General features: G+C 37.4%; 2 protein-coding genes across 3 annotated transcripts in view; one reads left to right on the top strand and one right to left on the bottom strand.

Annotated features, from left to right (window-relative positions):
• LOC107692232 (gastrula zinc finger protein XlCGF57.1-like) overlaps positions 1 to 9,200 on the bottom strand; it is a gene marked incomplete at its 3' end in the record, with an annotated part of 166,610 nt that overhangs the window by 109,816 nt on the left and 47,594 nt on the right. The gene's annotated exons all lie outside the window — the stretch shown is intronic.
• Positions 1 to 9,200, top strand: part of LOC107692100 (gastrula zinc finger protein XlCGF8.2DB-like) — a 56,207-nt gene that overhangs the window by 35,743 nt on the left and 11,264 nt on the right. Inside the window, exons 1-2 of one of the 2 annotated variants that reach the window (XM_016491009.1) lie at positions 1,424 to 1,476; positions 8,681 to 8,832. In XM_016491009.1, coding sequence (XP_016346495.1) covers positions 8,748 to 8,832 — 85 coding nt within the window. In that variant the 5' untranslated portion in view covers positions 1,424 to 1,476; positions 8,681 to 8,747. Of the gene's footprint in view, positions 1 to 1,423; positions 1,477 to 8,680; positions 8,833 to 9,200 lie in introns of those variants that run through there. The other variant, XM_016491015.1, reaches the window with a different exon arrangement.

The following is a 9,200-nucleotide window of genomic DNA, read 5'->3' as shown; positions in this document are numbered from 1 at the left end:
TGCAGTCTTTAGCCTCCTTGTTAGTGCGTCCGCCTCCCATGCCGGAGACCCACTCGGAGCGAGAACGAGGTGTGGTGGTGAGGACCCGGGAGAGAGGGGTTACACTTACATGGTGTCAACCAAATGAGCAGTCTGAACTGATTGATTGAACTGATTTAAACAACGCATTTTTTATGTTGGTCGTCTATGCACACCTGTGCACAACTTATGTGCACCTCTGGCTATAACTCTTTAATGCATATAGCTGCACTTTATAGGCTACATTACACAGTGAGATGTCCTGCATCATGTCCGTCACCAACTGTATGAAATGTTAAGATGACCTACGTAGGTCTGGGGTGGGGCTAGTGCGTAGTGTAAATAATGTGTTAAAATAATTAGGCATTATTTCTCCATAACTAAATTATGTATAAATTATAGATATACAGTGGTTATGTGTATCTTTTTAAAAACATAAACTGGTAGCTCCGATGAGATTTATTGACATTTTGTATGGAAATCTGCTTTGGTATTACAGGTGCTGTAAGAATCTCAAACATGCCATAAGGTGGTTCAACTTGGCAGCAGATAGGAGCTCGAGGAGGATTTGAAATGTCCTTTTTTAGTTAATGTTTTTTATGAAATAAAATTATTTTCTTGGTGCAATTTCTTGCATTTCGTTTTCCTTAAAAAGTATATTCAGTGTATTTATAGTCTGTAAACACCTAACTTGTAATAGTTCTATTGTTACTTGCTAAAATTTAGATTAAGTTTTTAATGATTTCATGTTTTATTAATAAAGTCAGATATGGATTATTCAAGTTTTTATGGAGTAATCTAGTCTAATGTTGGGCAGCCAGATTTTAGCTATTGCTGTAGCCAGTTTTAGCCAGATTACCCATTTTGAATAAAGGATCTAGAAGGGATTCAGACCAAATGACACACTTAATGAACGGCTCCAAAACGGATCCGGGCCGGATGAACTGCTTAATTAGCGGATACAGATAGAGCCTGGTCCGGATCTGCTCCGGATCTGTTGCGCTGTGCAAGTGGACGCCGATACGGACCCATTTTGCAGATTCGTTCCGGAGTCATTTTGCTATCTGGGTATACACCATAAAATCATTATATTTCTGATACTGATCTACTTAGTATTCCGTTTCAGTTATTAAATTGAATAGATAATCTCTCTGCAACAACAAATTTAATTTTGATCTACAAATTCTTTATGATGTTGAAATATTCAACAAGTTATTTCCAATCCTCTAATTTGAATATCAAGATACAGAAGCTTAACAAATGCTCTGTAATTTATCATGACTTTACAATTGCTTACATTTAAATATAAGACCAGACATAAAGCTCCCTTCAGTTCACCATATACTTTATTATCTACATTTGTTTTCGAATATAAAAAAAAAATACTTTTATTTTGGTATGTCGGTGTGACGTCATGAGGCTGCGCCGCGCTCCTGCGTCTGATTCGGCTGAAGAAAAGTGAGTGCTTTCAACCATTCAAGTGTTTTAGTCAATACAACCCGTTTAGAGAATTTAAATATTATCTAATGTAACACTTTGGTGCTTTATCTATCTATCAGACATTAATGAAGGATATTTTCTATTATATAAAAGCGCTCCCGCACATGAGCAACAGAAACGGTGCGTCTCATTTCGCTCCCAATTTCGTGAATCAAACACAAACGTGCAAGTTAGCGACAACTTTTTCAAAACAACTGCAAATGTTTTCATGAAAGTAGAATCTAATTGAATATAAATCAGTAAATACCAGATATAAATCTTTATACAACACTTGTATATCATTTGCGTTCTGAGAGCTAGTTTTAGTTGTTTTTGTCTTGTCACGTGATTTAAGGCCATTATCTCTCACTCTGTCTGACTGCCTTAAGCTGGGGACACACTACACGACTAGCGGAGACATTGTTAGACTGACCTCAACGCTTAACATTAGAGGCGCTGGGGATTTTTTGGAAAAATGCTGGATTTTGACATCAAGATTTCAAAAGCTTGTGGCTTGTGTAAATATACTCGTCTAATTTGCATATTATGACGTCATCAGATGCGGCCATCTTGAATTTCATAATATTCAGGAAATAGTAGATATTGAATTGATGTTTGAACTTATTTGCATGTTTTTTTTGTCTTTTTATCCTCATTCCAAATGATCAGGAAAAGAGGAAATCAACAGTAAAACAGGAGAAAGTAGTAAAGTATTACTATATTACTGTGTTATAGTAAAATGCATGTGCCTATTTTTTGATCAGTTGACCAATTATCTGCCCAATCAGGTATCTAGGTGACACAGTTTATAGTTCTTGAGAGTATGGTAGCTCTCATTGCATGGCACCGCGCACAGACCTACCCCACACTGACTGCACCGTGTACCGCGGCCACTCCCACCTCGTTGGGGTACTGGACCCAGAGTCGCTCTGACTGGATCCAAAGAGCTAGTGCTACTTCCAGCCCTATTTTCAATGACTCGATAGCTCACTTGCTCTGCTATTTCCTCGAACACTTTGAATAGGAACGTGACGTAATTTTGGTCTAGAATCGAAGTACTGCATGTCTGCCATCTAGTGGTAGGGAATACAAATGAGATATTACACCATATTAGGAACTACAGTCTATTTTATTAAGTATGACGTCTTGTCGCAATTTTGCGACTTTGGCGCTTAGAGGGTTAAAGACCGTTTCCATCGACTGGAGCAGATTCTAGTCTTTGACAGTCAGAGAGGAGCACAAACCTAATGACTGAGTCATTACACGACTGCAGGTCACGACTGGACAAATTCTGCCGAACCAAAAGAATAAAACGCTCTCAAAAACCGCAACATCTACCCGCCGCAGCCGCTCCTGCCCCACCAAATACAACACCGGTGCTTTTACCTATTAAAACGTTAGGGTTTGTTTTACTTTTCTTAGTTTGTGCTTAATATAACAGAAAACATTAGCTTTCCTGCTATGTTGGTCTTCTTAATAAATGTCACAGCAATGTGTCTTGAATGTTTTGCATTAAGTCCGATGCTTCCCTTTCTTTTTGGAATTATTGCTTGTGTAGACACATTTGTCTTTTCAGTTCCCTTAATTATAACATTTCTAGTGCTATTTTTAAATGTTTAGGCAAGCAGCACTATCTCATGTATGTCCAAAATCAGGGATTCCAAAAATATGAAAAAATTCTGCTCCAATTAAAGGGGTCATATGATGCGATTTCAAGTTTTCCTTTCTCTTTGGAGTGTTACAAGCTCTTGGTGCATAAAGAAGATCTGTAAAGTTGCAAAGACTAAAGTCTCAAATCCAAAGAGATATTCTTTATAAAAGTTAAGAGTCAGCCACGCCTACCTAAAACGCCTCGTTCTAACACGCCCCACATGTCTGCGTCACGATGTGGGAAGATTTGCATAACGCCGCCCAAATGTTCACGCAAAGAAAGAAGGCGTAACTTTTATTCTCGCTGTAGTATTGTTGCCGCCGCCATGTTGTGGATATGCTGTGTGTTTTGTTGTTAAAGCGAAACTACTTTGTTTGGTCTTCCTAAATAGGACATGACTAGAAATCAGTGGTTAAGTTGTATTTACAACACAGTGAAGTCCAGGGTTTTGTAATGACTTGTCATCCACTTTTCCCACAGCAGCTGTATTTCAGATGCATTTTGTCCATAGAAATGCTTTTTCACTAGTCTATAGTAATGTGACCGGCAGATGTTTTCAGTGCACAGAACACAGATGTGATTAGTTGTCGCGGCCCTATATTAATTAAACCATTTAATTAACAAATATTAATTACAGTGCTCAGCGTAAATGAGTACACCCCCTTTGAAAAGTAACATTTTAAACAATATCTCAATGAACACAAAAACAATTTCCAAAATGTTGACAAGACTAAGTTTAATATAACATCTGTTTAACTTATAACATGAAAGTAAGGTTAATAATATAACTTAGATTACACATTTTTCAGTTTTACTCAAATTTGGGTGATGCAAAAATGAGTACACCCCACAACAAAAACTACTACATATAGTTAATCCATAATTATGTCCCCACTGGATGCAACAAATGCCTCGTTTAATAATGGGTTTTAATGTTTTTGTCTCACAGCATCCCAGTATGGTTTTCGTATGGCCTCCATGATTTTTAATGACAGCACCAAGTCTTCTAGGCATGGCATGAACAAGTTGGCGACATTTTGCAACATCTATCTTTTTCCATTCTGCAAGAATGACCTCTTTTAGAGACTGGATGCTCGATGGAGAGTGATGCTCAACTTGTCTCTTCAGAATTCCCCATAGGTGTTCGATTGGTTTCAGATCAGGAGACATACTTGGCCACTGAATCACTTTCACCCTGTTCTTCTTCAGAAATCCAACAGTGGCCTTAGATGTGTGTTTAAGATCATTGTCATGTTGGAAAAGTGCACAACAACCAAGGGCACGGAGTGATGGTAGCATCTTCTCTTTCAGTATAGAGCAGTACATCTGTGAATTCATGATGCCATCAATGAAATGCAGCTCCCCGACACCAGCAGCACTCATGCAGCCCCACATAAGGACACTGCCACCACCATGTTTCACTGTAGGCACCATGCATTTTTCTTTGTATTCCTCACCTTTGTGACCCCATAGTTTTGAAGCCATAGGTTCCAAAAGCATTTATCTTGGTCTCATCACTCTAGAGGAGAAACAATAATGTACAGTATGTGGAAAATAATGTGTTTTTTAACCTTAAACAGCGTAAACACATTTCATTACACCAAATACACAAAATAATGTTCTTTTTAGCAACATCATATGACCTGACCCCTTTAAGTAAAGCAAAAAAATGTTTATAATTGGGTGCATAGATTCAATCAACAGTAGAAAAATACAAAAAGCCAAGGCAAAAAATCCGCACACCAAACGAAATGCAAGGTTCAAGGTCTTTTGAACAAGAGTTTATTCCTGAAGATTTACATAGAATTGACAAAAAACTAAAGTGAACAAACAAAAAAGTGAATATATATATATATATATATATATATGTATGTATATATATTTATATACACACACAGTGGTCAGCGTAAATGAGTACACCCCCTTTGAAAAGTAACATTTTAAACAATATCTCAATGAACACAAAAACAATTTCCAAAATGTTGACAAGACTAAGTTTAATATAACATCTGTTTAACTTATAACATGAAAGTAAGGTTAATAATATAACTTAGATTACACATTTTTCAGTTTTACTCAAATTAGGGTGATGCAAAAATGAGTACACCCCACAACAAAAACTACTACATCTAGTACTTTGTATGGCCTCCATGATTTTTAATGACAGCACCAAGTCTTCTAGGCATGGAATGAACAAGTTGGCGACATTTTGCAACATCTATCTTTTTCCATTCTTCAAGAATGACCTCTTTTAGAGACTGGATGCTGGATGGAGTGTGATGCTCAACTTGTCTCTTCAAAATTCCCCATAGGTGTTCGATTGGGTTCAGATCAGGAGACATACTTGGCCACTGAATCACTTTCACCCTGTTCTTCTTCAGAAATCCAACAGTGGCCTTAGATGTGTTTAGGATCATTGTCATGTTGGAAAAGTGCACAACAACCAAGGGCACGGAGTGATGGTAGCATCTTCTCTTTCAGTATAGAGCAGTACATCTGTGAATTCATGATGGCATCAATGAAATGCAGCTCCCCGACACCAGCAGCACTCATGCAGCCCCACATAAGGACACTGCCACCACCATGTTTCACTGTAGGCACCAATAATTTTTCTTTGTATTCCTCACTTTTGCAACGCCATACAGTTTTGAAGCCATCTGTTCCAAAAACATTTATCTTGATCTCATCACTCCAGAGTATAGAGCCCAGTAGTCTTCATCTTTGCTGCATCGGCCCTGGCAAACTCTAGGTGGGCTTTTTTGTGCCTGGGCTTTAGGAGAGGCTTCTTTCGTGGACGGCACCCATGCATGCCATTCCTCTGCAGTGTACGCCGTATTGTGTCACAGGAAATAGTCACCCCAGTTTGGCTTTCTACTTCTTTAGATAACTGCAGTAAACTTGTATGCCTATTTTCTTCAACCCTTCTCATCAGAAGACGCTCCTGTCGAACTTCCATGGACGACCTGGACGTCTCTGTGAGATGGTTACAGTTCCATCTTTTTTACATTTTTGTACCACTTTTGCTACAGTATTCTGACTGATAAGTAAAGCTTTGCTGATCTTCTTGTAGCCTTCACCTTTCTTGTGTAAAGAAATTATTTTCTTTCTCAGGTCTTGTGACATTTCTCTTCCATGTGGTGCCATTGCTGACAGCATGAAATGGGAAGGGGTTTTCTTTAAGTAACACCCTTTTATAGTCAGTGGTCTGCTGGACACCTGTGCTTTTTAAAGGTGGGGTAAGTGATTTCTGGTAGCCAATGTTGACATTTGAAATCACCAAAACAAACACGCCCTATACCCCAAAAGGGCCTCTCGCCTCTATTTTGATAGCTCCGCCCCACATACGTACACAACCCAGGCAACGATTAGTTAAAGCTGATCTGATATTTACACGGGTCCTACTTCTTGCCTTAAGCGTTTTGTTCTGTAGACGTTTTCCTCTTTTGTTTTTTATCCGCCATCTCTATCTTTCTGTCGCTCGACTCGCTAATGTCCGTCCCATGCACTGAACGCTCTCCTCCATATCATGAGTAGACAGGACGACCTGGACGTCTCTGTGAGATGGTTACAGTTCCATCTTTTTTAAATTTTTGTACCACTTTTGCTACAGTATTCTGACTGATAAGTAAAGCTTTGCTGATCTTCTTGTAGCCTTCACCTTTCTTGTGTAAAGAAATTATTTTCTTTCTCAGGTCTTGTGACATTTCTCTGTCATGTGGTGCCATTGCTGACGACGGTATGAAATGGGAAGGGGTTTTCTTTAAGTAACACCCTTTTATAGTCAACTGTCTGCTGGACACCTGTGTAATGAATAATTAGACTCACCTGCGGTTGAATTCTTGTTAAATTAGACATTTGTAGTCTAAAATTTAGCTTTGCTCCAGAGACTTTCAGTGGGGTGTACTCATTTTTGCATCACCCTAATTTGAGTAAAACTGAAAATTTTGTTCTCGAAGTTATATTATTAACCTTACTTTCATGTTATAAGTTAAACAGATGTTATATAAAACTTAGTCTTGTCTACATTTTGGAAATTGTTTTTGTTCATTGAGATGTTGTTTAAAATTTTACTTTTCAAAGGGGATGTACTCATTTACTGTACATTTTATGTTGCTATATTTGTGATTTATGTTTTTTTTTAAATGAAAACTTTTTGAAAAATAGAAGAATAGGCTATTCATTATGAAGAAAATTCATTAGTTTAGCCCAGGGCTGTCCAAACTCGGTCCTGGAGGGCCCTAAAGATCGGTTAGCTCATATCACATCAAACCGTTCAAATTATTATTATTGTTATACTTTATTCTCAAATGATTGTTAACAACATCAGCATTGGTGACTATGAGTATAGTGTGTATTAGCGTGTAGATTTCAATTTCTGCACAGTCTAATCTAATTGTCATACATACATATTTCATATTAAGAAATTCGTTTAACCCAAAAAACAAATTATGCTTCGAACCTCGAACTGGTTTTCTTTAAAAATACAAATCTTTGTAATTCCAGGCTATCTGTAATCAGATGCACATTTATAACTGGAATATAATTTAATTTCATTCACATGTGTTTCATAAACACATAATCCTTTCTGGATTACAATCCGCCATCAAAATGATACATTTAATTATTCTGGCTGCTGTGAGAAAAGGCTATAAACGATCCTCCACCTGCAGGATCCTCACATGCGATAGTCTAGTAGCCGGGACAACTTCTTTATGTTTACAGACGTGATGTAATGACGCAGCGCCATGCTCGAATTTCCCGCGAAAACCTACCCGTACCACTCAAATTAGAAAACATTATTATAAGCTAACATTTGCGAATCGGGCTAAAGTAAGGCGATAGTTTTGAACACTGGCTGGTCATGTACGTGCTCAAATATTGATTTCGGATCATTTTTAACCAAAAAAAAAGTTACGGACTGCAGCTTTAAATTGAATTAAGAAAAAAACTTTTATGAAGACTGCAGATCAAAATAAAATAATTCTTGGTAATCTTTAAATGAGAGATCACTGACATAATTTAGGCTATACTTTCTTCGACTGCAGAAAAAAACTAAACCATTTAATTTGCAGTGTTAACTTATAATTAAAAGAAAGACAAGAAATAAATCACAAGAACAATTGAGATTTTTCTTGTAATCAAGAAAAATATATTGCAAAATTATAAAATGAATTCTGAATGATGTTTGACAGTGAACACATCACTGCAAAGCCGCATACAATCGCTGGTGTCAGTCGCAAATATTAAACATGTTTAAAACAATCTTTGTGAAAATGACTGGCAACGACTGGTTCTTGAATTCTAAGATTATAATCTTTAGACACCACACACTACGCGATTTTTCTGCCGACTGCAAACAGCGACTGAGCCCTGGAACAGACCCAGCTGCCAATACCAAATTCCATTCATAATCTGCCTGACAGTCGTGTAGTGTGTTCTCGGCTTTACCAGTGCACTGACTACTGAACTAGTGAGCTGATTGAGACGCACCCAGAGATTTAGTTTGGATTTAATTATTCTTGTCTTAAACAGGACAAAGTGTCCAAACACAGAAAAACTCCTGAAGCAGCTGAGATCCAAGTGACACACTATTATAAAGATGGTGTCTATTAAAGAGGAGAGTGAAGACATGAAGATTGAAGAAACATTCAGAGTCAAACATGAAGATACTGAGGAACAAACAGGTTGGTTTTTATTCTGAAAGCTGAACTCACTCATTTGATCCTTAATAAAATGTCTAGCTCTACAGAAATGAATGATATTGTTGAAGAAACTCATATGACTGTTGTAATTTAACCCTTTAGGCGCCAGGGTTTTTTTGGAAAAATGCTGGATTTTGACATCAATATTTCAAAAGCTTGTGGCTTGAAAGGGCTTAAAGATAGAGATCTACTGTAAATTAGAAAAATGTTGGGCATGACCAAAAGTTTATGTGGGGTGTAAATATACTAATCTAATTAGCATATTATGACGTCATCAGGGGCGGCCATCTTGAATTTCATAATATTCAGGAAATAGTAGATATTGAATTGATGTTTGAACTTATTTGCGG

Source organism: Sinocyclocheilus anshuiensis, unplaced genomic scaffold (genome assembly GCF_001515605.1).
Source record: "Sinocyclocheilus anshuiensis isolate Anshui unplaced genomic scaffold, SAMN03320099.WGS_v1.1 scaffold998, whole genome shotgun sequence".
NCBI lineage: Eukaryota > Metazoa > Chordata > Actinopteri > Cypriniformes > Cyprinidae > Sinocyclocheilus > Sinocyclocheilus anshuiensis.
Note: the sequence above shows the minus strand (reverse complement) of the source record. Positions and strands in the feature narration are given on the sequence as shown.